Source organism: Betta splendens, chromosome 10, assembly GCF_900634795.4.
Source record: "Betta splendens chromosome 10, fBetSpl5.4, whole genome shotgun sequence".
NCBI classification, from domain to species: Eukaryota; Metazoa; Chordata; class Actinopteri; order Anabantiformes; family Osphronemidae; genus Betta; species Betta splendens.
Genome location: NC_040890.2, coordinates 9,369,446 through 9,385,799, shown reverse-complemented (window position 1 = coordinate 9,385,799; position 16,354 = coordinate 9,369,446). Strand labels below are relative to the sequence as shown.

General features: G+C 48.9%; 1 protein-coding gene across 6 annotated transcripts in view; it reads right to left on the bottom strand.

Moving 5' to 3' along the window:
- The window catches only part of nlgn3a (neuroligin 3a), a 104,208-nt gene that overhangs the window by 62,713 nt on the left and 25,141 nt on the right, over positions 1-16,354 (bottom strand). For 3 of the 6 annotated variants that reach the window (XM_029164793.3, XM_029164794.3, XM_041072708.2), the window contains 2 exons: positions 10,970-11,029; positions 3,680-3,829 (listed from right to left, as the gene is read on the bottom strand). In XM_029164793.3, the coding sequence (XP_029020626.1) occupies positions 3,680-3,829; positions 10,970-11,029 (210 nt within the window). Of the gene's footprint in view, positions 1-3,679; positions 3,830-3,928; positions 7,256-10,969; positions 11,030-16,354 lie in introns of those variants that run through there. The other 3 variants (XM_029164796.3, XM_029164797.3, XM_029164795.3) reach the window with 3 other exon arrangements.

Below are 16,354 nucleotides of genomic sequence, written 5' to 3'. Positions count from 1 at the left end.
TGGCTGAATCACCAGCCATCGTCTGTAGCTAAGAAAGGCGACGTATAACAGTGAAAAGCACAGTTACCTATGACACATACAATAAGTCCGGCAATTTAACAAATCAATGCTAAATCACCTGCGCCGCCTTCACCCGCGCCCGTGCAGCCGGTCGAGGCTACTCTGATTGCATCCCAAACGATCCCTCGGAGGCGCCGAGCGGCCCGGGTGGAGGAAGGTGACAGTCCGTAGCGGCGACGGTGCCGCCATAAAATGGCTGCGATCAGACAGATACGGGAGATAGACATCAAAGGTCACAAAGAAACCGGTCACAGATGGAAACTCTCCGCAAGCATCCATTTTTTTTTCTTTTTTTACGGCATTTGGCCGCAAACAGGAGTCTCACCTTGGTTTTTGGCAAGAGAGGCAGCCTTTGTTAATTTTTAATGCATTTGGAAACTAGTAATTAAGCCCCCCCCCCCAATGGACTGGGAAATTGACATGCTCTGGAGAGCCAGTGAGTAATTATATTTGTAAAGAGCAGTGATACAAGATACTCCCCTCTGACTGGGACTCATTACACATCATTAGAGAGGCGCGGCAAGCAGGCACGTGGACGCGCGCGCACACAGACACACACACACAACACGTGGGCAGGCGAGTCACAAACACACACACACACACTCGCGTGCAGATCAATGAGCGGCGCCGCTCGCCGGGCCGCTGACCCCGGCGTGGCAGGACGCCGCGGACGCCGCGTATCTCCACCGTCCACATTCCATCTGGTGGTGATCATATTGCGGTGGGTCAATAAGTAATTAAAGATTAAATCTGGAATGAATTCTTATTCATCTAAATGGTGAAAGGTTGAGATATGAAAGTTTCCAAATGGGGCCTCGGGAGAATTGTGGTCCACCCTTTGAAGCAATAATTACCGTTACAGCGGCGCCGGGCTAAGAGCTGCAGGGAGATGATAAAACAGCACCAGAAACTTAGTGGACTTCTCTTTAATTAGAACAGGAGTGGAGGCGAGTCCTCGCTCCCTCTCCCTCTCTCTCCGCGTTTACCTTCGTCCTCGGCCCCGTCGCCCGTGTCCCTCTCTGTGAATATATTCTCAGCTTCCGCCTCGCTGTGGAATCTGCAGCAGCTCGTGGAGCCGCGCCGGAACGTTACGCAACGCGGAGCGCCTCCCGCCGCCCGTTTGCCCCCGTTTCAGTCTGCGCCAACCCACAAACAAATTAACACAACAAGCGAATCAAGGACCCATCCCTGACATTTGCTAAAGTCCCGGCTTCTCCATTTGTTTAAACTTGTTTTTCTCTGTCTGATCCGCGAAATGTCTTCAATCCAGATTTATTAGCCGTTGCTGCCTAATAGTTTAGGCCTATTGTTGCTGTGAAATGAGTTATAAATTCCGATTGTTGTGTGTGTACACCAAAGGTGTTTCCTGCATTATTGATGCAGCCTTCGGAGGGAGAGCTGGTGTCAGGAAGCCTAGTTTGAGTTGCCGTGTCTGCTTTCACTTTAAACTCATTATCTTGTCTAATTCTCTCTGCCTCCATTATTCCCTCATCCCTTTAAGCAGCCTAATTAAAAGAGCGTTCATTTTTTCCCATTCATACTTATTTATTTATTTCTGCATTTCTACATGAAACCTGCTGTAGAATCTGAATTCATTATTCAAACTAAGGGGGTCCTGCTGCACAATACTGTATGTGAGTCGTGTGTTATCCTGTGACCCGATACTGATACAAGACCTGCAGGAATAAGGCCTTGCCTCAAACAGTTCTACTCAGCGTCAACCGTAAGTGACGCCCATATTGTAGCAAATGAAACAATCAATTTTAACTGTAAAACCTGCAATTATCACTTTTCATGTTACTGCAGTGCACGCGTTGCGAGGGAAAGTCCTCAGACAGCTTATTAACGGGCCCATCATGGTCTGGCTGCTGGTCGGTTTATGCGAGCGCGTCTGGAGCGAGCCTTTAAAGCCGGACCGCGGGGAGATTATGGGGCTGCGCTACAGCGATGGACATTATCGCTCCACTACATGCACCGCTTCCTTTCTGCTCTCGTTTCCACCGTCCGCCGGAGAACCCGGACAGTCTTATTGCGTGCGCCCTCGTATGTGGCGTTTGAAGAGTGGGGGGGGGTGGGGGTGCACGCATGTAGAATGACATTTTGTGAAATGTGGCGGCAAGTGAAGAAACATCTGACTCATAATTGAAGTGCCATGAAAGAAATATGACGGCGAGCGAACGCGTACGAGGCCCCGGCGCCGGGCTGCGATCCGCTCGGTGGCCGGCGCCGGTCGCCCCGGAGGCCGATTACGACGCTCAACCAGAAACGACGGAGGGACAACACGGGGGCATCGGAGACGAGCGACCCTGATGACAAAATCGATAGGCCGCGGCGCACTCATCTCCATCAAAAAGAGACCCGGGATGAGTGCGGTGGTGCCTCCGTGATTCAGCCACACAAGTCATCTCACAGACCTGGAGGACAGAGCCCCGCTATCGACATGCAGCCGACGGCTCCTTTAAGCGCACGTCCACTGACATTTAGCTTCTTATTCTTAATAAATCGCATGAAACGCCCGAAACGTAAGCGCGTGCCTTCATCTCGCACTGAGGAGCGTCTGTTAATTACGAGAGCTTTTCGTTTGAGAACAACGGCTCGAATTACTTCCTAAAATCTAATTACGTGCCGCATTTGTTGCCAGGTTCTGCACAATATTCATTATGCAATATTTACAATATGTTTTCAGCTGGAAGACACCTGCTTTGGGCCGACTGCCACACGCAGTGCACGTCAAAACGAGAGAGACTGCGAGAACCTGTCGGTTTGGGTTATTCCATGCGAATAGTTGGCAATAAGAAGCGGATACTGTAAAACAATCCAGGCAGGTCCCCCCGTGTTTACAGCTGCCGACAATTTGCTTCGAATCTGAGGCAATATTCTCAACGAAAACCACGAGGTGATTTTGTTTTGCATTCAAAGTGCTGGTAGTTGGTACACAACCGCTCTGTGAGGAGGGAAATCAGCTGTGTCAAAGAGATGGATGGAAAAGGTACAAAGCTTGAGTAGTGTGCTAACAAACTCCATTTTGTGTTGCTGCAGCTGTTTCCATGGAGCCCTCTCTCCCTCTTTTTTTTGCTCTGTCTCTCTCTCGGCCTCTCCACTGTCTCTCTCTCTCTCTCACACACACACACACACACACACACACACACACACACACACACACACACACACACAAACACAAGTGTCTGAAAGAGGATTCAGCTGTGAGTCAATCTGCAACCAACCGCAACTCAGAACGAGGAGCCCTCGTTCCCTCTAACAGACTCTCCTCTTCTCCTCTATCTGTGCAGCCTCACGCCCATCTCATCACCCCCCCCCCCCCACACACACACACACATCTCATTACAATAATTTCTTAATTTATTCGAACCCCCCGTCACAACAACAAACCCCACACTCGCGCTCAATTACTGTGATTTTGATACACGAGCGGCGCATCAACCGGAGCGGCGTCCGTGCATTTGCGCCGGCGTGTGCCCCCCCCCCCCTTTCCCTCGTTTGGAGGGTACAGTACAGTATGTGGCAATCAGCGCTGCCCATTACGCCTACAGTAGCTGCCCCACAAAGACGGCCCAGAAAAACGCCCTTGGAGGAGGAGGTGAAGGAAGGAGACGCTTACCCAGGACGCCCACGCGGTAGTTGAGAGTGATTACGATGACATTCCCGTAGCTGGCCAGGACGCTCCCATCGATCATGTTGCCCGTCCCCTCCATGTAGGACCCTCCGTGGATGTAGACCATCACGGGCTTGGCACCGGTGTCTCGTATGTCTGCAAGAGCGGCCATCGTTAACACATTCACATTGGCGTCCACCCACTCTGATCAAAGGTGAGCTCAGAATCAGATGCAGCACACGGTTGGACACATACAGACAAACTGACGATCACCTCCCAGATACCAGCTGCAGGGGTTCGGTTCTGTAATCGTAATCTATCACATCTGCTCTTTAGGGAAGAAAGTCTAGAGTTTCCGAACTTGTCGCTCGCTCCCATAAAACCGTGATGGTTCTGTTTGGTTATGTGTCGCCTTGCAGGAAGCAGACCCAGTTCCCAATATAGACACGCGGGAAGCCATTAGGGAGAATAAAGAGAGAGGTACTCTGACACATCTCCTAACCAGGGAGGAGGCTAATCTGGCCTGACAGTGATAGGGAAAACGCACCAGCTAATTACACAACGCCGCCACGTGCGTCTTTTTTACACGGGCCTATCTCTGCGCGGCAATTTATTTGCATAGTTCTTCTTGGCATCGCGGGCAGTTAAATTTGCGCTGCGGTTTTGGTGGAAATGTTTATTTTATTCCCAAACTAGGGCTTAATACCCAGCTGGAGCGACACTCCAGCCAGATAAAGCCCATCCAGAGGTAGAGGGAAGAAAAAAGCCTCTGTCTGAGGAATAGACTGAATTACTGACTGGCGAGCGCGAGCTGGGAGACAGGACAAGAAACTCTCTCTCATTTTCACTCCTGCTCCCCCCGCGTTCTCTGTAGCTTCTCGCCTTCCCCTCCCTCGCTTTGTATCACTTTCACTCACAGACTCTCCCCTGTCTCTCCCTGCCTCTCTCCCGCCTTCCCTCCATCTCGGTCCAACTCCCTGCCTCTCCTTTTTTTTTTTTTTTTTTTTTCTCCTCTTCTTCTTCTTCTTCCCCCCGCTAAGCCCTGAGAGTGGTGAGAATAAGAGAGGGTGGGAGGGCAAAGAGTGAGGAGGAAAGCGACAAAAAAGGGGAGCGACACAAAGACGGAGGCCGGAAGAAAGGAAGGAGGCGAGGCAGAAAGAAAGGGAAATAATGAAACAGAAAGACAGGAACAAAATACATAAAAAAAAAACAAGACATAAAAAGAAACAAGGAAAAAAGAATGGGCTCAAATTCAAAAGGGTGGCATTGTGTTCTGGTTGCTATGGTGACTGAGAGCCAAAATTTAAAATCCTGAAGAACAGCTAATCGCAGACCGCATCCTGCACAGCCCGATCTGCATCCATCTGAAGGCGCCGCTCGCGTCCGTGCCCACCGCATTAGGATGCTCAACGCTTAATTGCATTTGGTGGAAGTATGCCTCTCCCGCAGCCCTACAGCACCGCTCTGCCTCCATCCACAGTTCGCTTCTCTGTAAGCTGTAATTCCTCTGGTTAGTCATGGCCCCGTTACATTTAAAAGCAATTAATAAGCTGCACACGGCGTGCTCTTATTTACGGCTTTTCTCTATCCGGCTGGTATCTGAGAAGGCTACACAGTGAAATGTGATTCGCAGCTGACACCTCTCTGTTGCACACACGCATCGTAGACGAGAGAAGGAGGGGATGCATGGGGCGAGGAAGCATGAAAGGTACAGTGAGAGAGGGAGGGAGGGAGGGAGGGGGGGAGAGAGAGAGAGAGGGAGAAACAACCGCCAAACGAGATCCTACACAAGCTATTCAAACAAATGGGCCACAGATACAAAGAGAATGGTAAAGAGGGAGAAGGAACAGGGGGCAGAAATAAGAAAAAGAGATTAGTCATGTCAATGTTATCAGTCACCTCTTTTGTTGATTCACATCATGTCTCCATGACAACTGTTAAATCCTTTTGGGAAGCGATATAAGACACTGAAGCTGCACTTGTTCTAATCTATTTATTGACTTCATCTGATGTGGGAGGTGCCACATAGATGCGAAACACTGCTCTCACTGACACTGATGTGAAAATAATAGACATGTAAAAGATCTCGACTGGAATTCGCAGCGACAAAAAAAAGCCGTAATCCACTCTGGATGCATCCACATCTGGGCTGCACGACGGCCTCACTTGAAGGTAATGAGGTAGGCAGCTCCTCTTAACCAATCAGCTCAAAGCTCATTGGTTGCCGTGGACGGCGGCCTAATCTGGTGAAACAGGTGACTAAGTGGCGACCTCGAAAAGCTGCTTTGTGATTCACTGCTTCTCTGAGGCGAGCACATTGTTACATACACACAGCATCAAAATGTAGCACAGCGCTCTGTGCTGGGAGAGAAACAGAAATATGTTTATTAATGCACACACACAGTATATTTGCAATCGAACTCCATGCACAGTGAGTGGGGAGAACAAAAAAAGACAAATAAACTCGTGTTTTGATGTTTCGGAGATGAACAGAAACTGCGCATGATAAAAATGTAGATGAAAGCTGATGTGCAGTGAAGAGTGAGCTGAACAGAAACAATTTATGCACACTAACACATCATTTTCTCGCACAGCTCTCTCACCCAGACAAGTGAGATCATGCAGCATTTACTATACAGCGACATACACTCATACACTGCTGTTACATATTCTGCAACGGCAAATAATTGTATTAGAGAGGGGGGAAAATAAAGTGAAGATTTAGAAGTAAATAAGCAATTTTCACTCACTCTGGCTAAAGAGCTGCTGGGAATAGTCCCACCAGAAGATGCACAGTGTGGCATTTAGCAGGTTGACCTGAGGAGCACAACCTTCCACAGGAGATGCATCGCGGCTTATTGGGAGACGCCACTCATCTCTGTCACGCTGAGACCCACCGGGAGGAACAGGACCGTCACGGGCCCGACGTTGAGCGCCCCCGGAACCGGCCGTGACACTCCGGAGCGGGACAGGACAAAGGCGAGCGGAGATAAGTGTCGGCCGCACTCACTGTGTCAACACTCGGTGGAACATGGTGGCTGTCAGCGACTATCAACGAGGGCTGCGGTGGGGGTGGGGTGGGGGGGTGACAATGTCCTGACGTGGCAGGACATGACATGCACCCTACTGTAGTGCTCTTGTCAGGCCAAGCGTCACACTTCACTCATGACAAGTCCATTACTGGCCATGTTCACATTTCAGAAACGCCACAGAGTTTATCTGGAAAGGCTCCTCGCGAAACAGCCGCTGTAATTACACCGACTTGTACCGCGGCGAGTGCCATTGTACGAATCAGCGGCGGCATTCTGAATGTCACCGGATACCTGCTCAATATTCCTGTTTAACTGAATCAAATCAGCCAGCGCTGTGTGGGCCTGGGCCTTGGAGGGGGGGAAAAGGAGCCGGAGTGGAGGAACGCGCAGTAACAAAATTTTCTATTTTCGGTCTCAGAAGACAGGAGGGCCACGAAAAATAGCTGTTGCTATTTCAAGCCAGTGGACCTTCGATGCCTGGATGTGTACAGCATCTACTGTAGCTGGAGAATGTCAGAATCCACAGTGTCCTACACAACACTTGACATATATATATATATATATATATATATATATATATATTTATATATATATATATATATGAAAAGGTGAGAGTGTGTGTGTGAGAGAGACAGTGCGCGCCTCTGCTTTGAATCTTGACATCGCTACAGTAAATGTAATGGGAGGAATGACCTTTGTGTGAAGGTGACTCCCGCTCCCTACAGTAGCTGGTGTGTTTGTGTGTTGTCGTTATGCTGTTGCAGACAGAGAGCAGCGTGTGCACGGAGGCGCAGGGAGAGAAAGCAGGATGGGGACAGACGGCGCTTGTGCAAAAGGAAATACCAGGGAAGGCGCAGAGAGGAGCCTCCAGTGTCTGTAGCTGGAGACCCCCCCCCCTGCAAAGGGCCCGGACTGAGCTGAGGGGAGGGAGCTGTAGCGACGGGAAGTCCCCGCTCACAATATAGCGCCTAAACCCACTGAAGCCCAGTAAACGCATCACTCGCAGCAGCACAGAGTAACGAGTGAATGTAAACTAACTGTTCCTCCTCTCTTGATTCTCCCATGTTTGTGCGTGGCCACTTATTTTGTGCCACTTAAGGGGTAAAGGACAAAGGATAAAGATGGCAGTAACAGCCTGTCCTTTAAAAGGTTCAAACGATGCCCTTGCGGATCAGCCATTAGCGAGCGAACGCTTATCTTGGGAAGACGCTGAGCAGCAACATCCCCAATATCTTTGCAAAAAAAAAAAAAAAAAAAACGGGCTCGGAGGGGGCCCCGCTTCCTCCTCCCCGCCGCATCACACAGAATAGGATAGTGGCAGAATGGAGAGAATGGTGTGTGAATTGCCTCCACTGTCAATTCACCACTCTCCAGGCTGCCTGGGCTGAGCTGAGGGCTTTGCTGGATGGGGATCCAGTCAGGCCTGTGCAATGGAATTAATGGTAATACCCAGGCAGGTGGAGCTCAGCTCTGCTCCCTGGCACGCCAGCGATGGAGAGCTCCTCTGGGGGGGGCCGAGTGTGTGTGTGTGTGTGTGTGTGTGTGTGTGTGTGTGTGTGTGTGTGTGTGTTTCTTTGGTCTGACTAATTTGATGGAGGTTTTTCACGCACATGTGTGAGCGCACGCGTGCCCGTGCTGGAATCGAGGCATTCCTCCTGATTGGAGCCGGGACCTCCAAGTGCCAAATGACACGGGCACGCACAAACACACATCTATTTTTCATGAGTGGGAGCGGGCCGAGGCACTCGAGGTGGAGTGGGGACGGCTGCCGCTGTCCGCCTGACGCCGGGCACGGAACCTCGGCGCCGCAGCCGCGCTCCACCGGGGAGATTTGGCTCCTACGCGGGGCCCCGCTTCCTCTATTTACATGCCCACCTTTATCTAACAACAGCAGGTAGGTGATTGAAAGCTCGCGCTGCCTTTTTACAGTGCAATAACAGCCTCTGTAAAATTGAGTCTTGATTGTGGGCTGGTGTAAATCACAGCAACTTGGCCCACACACTCGGCGCTGGAGGGAGCGCCGCGTAGAATTTGAATGCACTTCGGGGCTGCCAGGGGGTTGACTGTTGCTCAGGCAGACAGGCGGACACACAAAGGGGAAGACAGCGAGCCACGGGAAGAGACGAAGCCACAGAAAGGCTGCGAGGGAGCGCCTCAGGGACGGCCAGTGGACAGAAAGAGATATGCAATATAAGAAGATCATCATATTCCTTTCATTTTGCTTATCATCTCACCTCAGCTCAAAGTATTTTATTAGCTTTTTCATCGGCGCCTTATTGTAAATGTACATATTACTATTCCATTACATATGTTACTTACATTTCTCTGGCAATGTGAGAAATCCTTTATTGTCTCAATAAAACGGAGCTGAATTAGAATTTTAGATCATGTCTGGAGGGTTATAACAGAAATGGAGGAGGAGGAGGAGGGGGTGGTGGGGGGAGGTGGGCAGCTCAAGTATGGCGGAGGGGAAAGAGGGAGGGAATTAGCCCGGGATAGACAGACTGCCAACTGAGACAGCATGGTAATGTTGGGATGAACAGGCTGAGAGATGGAGGGGGTTAGACAGAGAAAGCAGACAAGACAGCGGCTCTCTGAACGGAATGACAATACGCGGTTAAGAGATGCATCCGCTAAAGAGCGAGCGAGCGAGCGAGAGAGCGAGCTCCGTTTCCACTTGTCCTTCAACTTGAATACAAATGTTTTACTCTCATCTGTAATGCGCGCGGCACATTTAATGCAAACACGGAGATTGTCACTACCTGCAGCAGCAGTGCGGCCATTTGCGAGAGGACTCTGGCAGGAAAGTCCTTTTTTTTTTACACGAAAGCAACAGTTTCCTTTGGACAGAACTTCAGAGGGACAAGTCGTGGTTCCTCGGGGGCGGGTTTCATACACGTGTGTTGAGGGGGGCGACGGCCCCTGGACCACGTCCAGAGATTGCTGGCCGACCCCGTCACACACGCATTAGTTCCAGTGCCGCGGCAGAGATTCTGCCGGGACTGTATTGTGCTTCTACGGTGATGCTCCGTAAATAGCATTAGTTGCGCTCTGTAAAGAAAGGACTTGTCAAATTTTCAGTGAGGCCAGTCTTGCACAACAGCTTGGAGAGCAAGCCGCTGTGCGCGCACGCAGAGACTTGCCAGACAAAGGGATCGGCACTTGTCAGCGATTTTAAAGGGACTTGGGACGGGTTGATGCATGTGGGCTGGATGAGGAGAGGCCAGGCGGGAGGCGACCGTCAGGTGAGTGACTGAAGGCAATTTGGCGCCGGTCGCAACAGCTCGGCCCCGAGCTTAAATGAGGAAGCACCTGTGTGTCAAAGGGCGCTTCCTGTCCTGTGATCAAGGCCAGCGTGAGGCATCTTTGTGGGGAGAGGAGCCGCTGGCAGACCGGGGGGCGGTTCTCCAAAAACCCCTAAACATCTGGAGAGAAGCCTGGCCGGTCCGCCGCAGCGGGGTCAAAGCCCGGCGGCGGACTTGAAGCAAAGCTGCTCGTTATTCAAGAAATGTACAGTAGGTGGATGTGGATTTCATCTCAGGTTTTCTGCCAAATATGAGGTCCATATGTCGTAAACATGTGCTGCGGTCCCAGGAAGCTTTCCTCCAGACATCCGCCGAAATCTGCTTTGCAGGATTCACACATTCAGTGTGCAACCGGGGCTTTACCTCGATACCCGGCATCACGCTTGCATCACCTGCCCGGTGCACGGTGGCAACGGGAGGCGAGGGCGGGGCAGCATCAGGGCTTTCATTTAGATTCAGAGACTTAAGCTGTTTCTGTTGCAGCACAAGGATCGTCTCTCATTCTAATCTCAGCAGAGATCCACCCTGAGCCGGGAATATCCCAAGATAAATATGGAAAGTGAACAATGCGATTGCTGAGCGGCAACTTCCCATTTTCTACACCTCTCGCGTCTAATCCTCTCCAGCGGTACTCCTGAACCGACGCTCTTCATCTAAGGCTGCCGGCAGACCTGGGGAACGCTCCGATAGCGCGGGGGGGGCTCTCGCCACTGCCTCCACCACCGTCCATCCCGCTCTGAGGCCACTGTGATTCATCAAAAACCTCACACTCACTCATTCACTCACTCACGCACACAAACGCTTGATCAGACACAGAACAGTTGTGCCATGTGGTGACATGGTGATGATCACATTTGCAAATAGAAACCAAAACAGAAATTATAGACGATCAGAAAACAGTGACGTTTCTCAGGAAAAAAAGAACCTCATGCACCATCTTTGTTCACGATGGAAAATACCTTCGTCTTCATCACCGTCGTTATCCGAGAGATCTTCGCCCTGTTTTTTTGCATGGACCCCTGTTATTGAAGCCGGGAGAGACATAGAGAGGCACAGGGAAATTCAAAGTAGCATGTTGGGTAAATCATGGCAGGACCTGAAACCACATATTCAGTAACAGTAACACAGGGAATATATGTATACAATAAGGGGAAATCACACATTTAATGCTATACAAAAAAAAGAAAAGACATTTTGCAGAACTTCACTATTCAGAGCAGAGTCATACACCGCTGGCATCTACAGCAATAACATAACCATTAGTTCAGTTATATTTCATGTTTAGGCAAGAATCAAGGGGAAAGTGTCTCTGACCTTGTTTTGTAACATAAGCAGCCGGTTAAAAAGATCAAAAACGCTGTTAAACCTGCTGAAAAGTCAAAAGTGCTACAGTAGGAATCAGGATGCGCCAAAGTGCTGAAAGACTGGCTTTTAAAGCACAAGCCACAGCCTGTGGAAGATAGCAACTCCCCTGGAGGTGGTGGGATTTGAATAAATCACAACATGGCGTGTATCATGCATACTCAGTGATGTGTGCCATCATCTCAGCTCGTCTCTCTGCCCTAAACACTAGGTATTGTGCTGCGGTCCTTGTGCTGCGCTCATAGAAAAGCGCACCTCCCTAGAGCAGCTGCACACCGCGCACAAATATAGAACACAACTTCTGTTGTGACCTATCACTTACACAGTAATGCTCTAAAGCGGTTAGACAGGCATGTATAATTATTTTTATTGCTCACTAGCAGCCGGAGCCTTAAGTCATCTGCGTTGGTTCACTCGGACGATCCGGATCCTTCATCACCGTCTGAACGGATTTAAAGGACATATGGTGAACTTTAACTCCACCGTCAGCGCTTCCCGATGCATAAAATGATAAATTGGATGTTTTTTCGGGTGACCTTGGACTTTTGGAGATGAGACGTCTGGGGGATTTTCCACGGTTTTATAGCAAAGGTCAGCATGACAAAAACATTACCTTTGCTAACATCATAAATTACTAGATTCATATCAAATAAAAGCTACTTCCTCGTTTTTACCGGTCTGGATTTGATCTATTAAGCGAGTTTGTCAAGATACGACTATACATCTCTGCAGCTAAACATTCACCTGTGGGAAAACCCAGGTCTCTCTCCACTTTAGTCATTACAAAGCTATTTCTCTCTTGTCGCCCCTTTCGCCAAATTATCAACATTTTTTTCCGAGATACCTAAAAGCCTGTGGATATTCATGGTCCCCGAAGGCTGATCCCAGCAGCCGCGTTTCGCCTCGGCGGAAAGTGGGAGCTGGAAGTCACGTGATGCACTTACAGCGTGAACTCCGGCATCCAATATTTACTAAGAGGTCACAAAGGGACTTGTTAAGAAATTGGTTCTGTCATTCACGTGGGGGAAGCCAGTCAGTCAGGTAAAAGTCTGGGAAAGACGCCACACAGTTTGGACAAAGAAGTCAGAAGCAATATAACCCTCTTTGACATAAGCAGCTTTTATTTGAATGAATTCACCACCGTGTATGAATACCCCCATCCATTGTTAATTGATTGATGCAATATATTACATAATGCAATAGGCTGAGTGTCATGACATTTACTGAGTGCACAGAAGCTTTGAAGAGGAGAAGCCTTTTCAATGACCTTGTGTCTGTCAGTTTGGTATAATCAGGGCGATAAATAATGCAGTTTGTGTGGGCTGCTCTATGAGTTTTACTTATCCAAATGTGATCACACCACTGTTACCTCGGGGGTTTACAAATTATTATTTAGCAACGTAAAGTCTTGCACATTCCTGATTAGTTCCCCTCCCACCCTGTCAGGTGAGCTGCCAGCATTCGGCTCTCAGCTTACAATACTTCTGTAGAAAGTTTTTCATTCCTGTGATGAAAAATTAACTGTGTTTACTTTTCCCAACGATGGAAGCATTAAATAAGGAAAAGGAAAGAGTTAGAGGCCCGCAACAAACTTATACTTATTAAAATATGTTTAAGGCGCTTCACAACCTGTTGTACTATGCAGAAGGACTCTCGGCCGCTGCTTTTTCCAACTATATTTTCAATTTGCTCGCGAGATTATGTTTATTTTATTACTTCGCGCATGATTTATGCCATCGTGCCGTCAGTCGGCTCGTGTGTTGCTCCGCGACGCGGCACAAAGCTAAAATTACAAAAATGTTCCAGGAGACTTACAGCTGTGCTCCAGTCAATAAAATAGATTTCTGCACGTAATGTGTTTAGTGCAGGCGAGTTTTTTGTCTGTCATCTTAGCACATCTTACATCAGGGAAGAGCTGTTGTGTGACTGTACAAGCTGGTGTTCAGAGGAATCGGCCCTGGGTATTCATTGGAAACTGTCAAACAACTATTTTAGATCTATTTTGGGCAAAGTTGGGCCCACAAGAAGAAGAATTTGCATTTTTAGCTCCTGAATAAAACGTACTATCGCTAAACTAAGTACCATTTGGCCGCTAACCCTGTGTAGCACTTTGCACTTTTATTTGAAGCTCCCAGGTGTTGAAACTGAAAACGCCACTGGTTGAAACGTGCAAGGCCAGTTTGAGTGAAAGATGCAGGAAGGTCAGTGATAGAAGCAAGTATTTGGTCTGAGCTGAGCAAGAGTTGGGGGGAACGTGCGGATAAATATGTTGACACACATCAAAAATGTATTTTCCACAATGTTTTAGTGATTATAGTCACTGTGGGATCCACAAAACTGAAAAGTGCTTCGGTGAAACAGTAAGATTATTGAGTGACAGTGTTTTAGACAGGAATGGATTGGACGCAAGGTGTCTACAGGGAACTTCTGTCACTTTGAATCGTGTTGTCTTTTAGTCTGTGGGTATCAAATACTGGATCAGCCACAGGAACTAAAAGCATGTGGCATTTGCAGTGACTGAGTAAATTGGGCCTGTATTTGACCTGAACCACGTGAACAAGCATCACGTTAAAATGAAACTACAGTGAATAATTTTTTGCATAGAAGACGAGGATTGCTCTGTTTCGAGACAGAAAACATCTTAAATAACAGCTAATATTCACACACCGCACACACACACATGCACACAAACTATTTCTGTCTCACACACACACACACACACACACACACACACACACACACACACACACACACACACACACACACACACACACACACACACACACACACACAGATAGTGCTCTCAGACTCCAGAGACTTTTTGACTGAATCCACAATTCACTCAATACAATGTGGAAAGGCTGAATGTTAACTGCCTTCCCTTTGCTGGAAAAAGGTTCGCTGACAATAGATGGGCCTTGGAGTTAAATATCAGAAAGGTCAGAATGTGGAAAGGGACTTAGTGAAATGTGAAATGTTGCAGCCTTGACAATTTGGTGCAGTTATATTCAGTCTCTAATCCTCAGGTGGCCATTTTCCTCTTTCAGAGTGCCTGGATGCGTCTTTCCTCCCGACTCTCTCCGCTCTGCCTTTCTCGCTCTCGCTGTTTGTCTCCGCCTCTCTCGATCTGTCTCCCAGTGTTGGGGTTAAGCAACAGCTTGGAAGGGACACATAAGAGAGAATGATGGAGAATGCAGCTAAAAGGTTAAGGAGGCTGTAATCCTGCAGGAAAGGACAGCCAAAACTCACACTGCGCTTCAGCTGCTCCCAAAATACAAAACAACAAATAAAAGGCGGCCGAGTCGTCTTTATGTCTGTCTACAGCTCCAGTATGAAGAAAGACATGAGTGACATGCGGGTAACTGAGGTCTCTTACCTCTATTTGTTATTTATAATGAACTATTTATTCCCTGTATTAGATGAAAAAAACTACAATGCACAAATATCTCAATATTTATCAGGCTTTAAGCGTCTTGAGCGCAAAACTCTTATTTAAATAAGTGCTGCCCCTTGTTGAATATGTATCAGTGTGGATTTCAGACTCATTCAGAGACAGAACAATGCAGGATTTTGCCTTTAAACCAAAACCGTGACAACTCTTTCAACAGCTTGAAGTTGCACTGACAGCTATGCACATGAAAGGTTAAGAGCTGTTTCACCACGAGTGGCAAGAACACACACACACACACACACACACACACACACACACACACACACACACACACACACACACACACACACACACACACACACAGCTCCACAAGTGGGAGCCGCGTTGTCACAAGTGTTGTTTGTACCGTGCGTGTGCGCACGGACACACGTCCTGCTGCGGTTTCACACTATTCTGCTGACAGTTGGTGGCAATAACACATCAAGAGATGTGGCAAAGCACCAACATAGGCACCGGAGAGAAGACTGCAAGCAAGCAAACGTTCATGTAAACAATTCTCAGTGGAGAACATAAAATAATCAGCGTTTGCACCATCTTATTTATTAGCCTTCAAGAGTTTAAAGGAAAAAAGAAATAAATGCAGAGATACCTGGGTATGTGATTAAGGCCTATTCAGATGCATGTAGGTATCAGTTTGACATGAAATAATACAAGCCTTTGGTGCGGACATGAAAAAGCGTGATGCTAAATTAAGGCTGCGTCAACAACATGAGACATGGAAATACAAGACTCGATGCAGCCGGCTGCAATTTCCCTTTAAGGAGGTTGCGGGCTCCACAGGCTGTGTCCTCTTTTCCCTTTTTAGTTGGGGAAAAACAAAGGCAGAGAACACAGATATTGAGCCTTGGATTGACTGTGGAAGCTGGACGGCGCAGCAGCGGGAGGCCTCTGAATAGGAACTTCCTGCTTCGGTCGCGTCCTGCATCTCAACTCGGCGCGACTGGCTGGTTCGCGGAGCCCAGACCATCCCCCTCCCCCCCCCCCCCCCCCCCCCCCCCCCCCCCCCCGTCACCGAGGTCGCCGTCCGTCGTGCGCATACGACGAGTGGAGATCGCAGAAGTCATTTCCGTTCAGAGGGACATCTGCTCTGTTCTCTGTTTTCGAAGCCCAAGCCAATATTTGTTCTAGTCTCCTTGGGAGGCTTCTGCCCTGTCTGCTCCTCCTTCTTACCCAGATTGCGGCGGTTCCGCGGCGCTTCCGCGGCGTCCGCAGCTCTCCAGCATCTGGAGGTCTGCTAAGAGTCCTGTGCTTCTGCAGGGGTGCTTAATCTACAGGTTTGGCACGGATCGGCCCGTTCAGCACTGGCACCGGCCCGCGTAACACATGGCAGCCTGCTGCCGGTGAGGGCTGCATAGGAATGATAGCGGGGCGGTCCAAATCACGCCAGAACCTACAACAGCTTTCGCTGCACTTATCTCAAATAGACTCATGATGAGGGATGAGTTGAGGAGTCAGGGAGGTTGATCTCAGAGTGTCTCTCAGAAGCAGCGGCGGCGTTATTCACCGAGACTGGTGTGAAGGACTCCGAGGA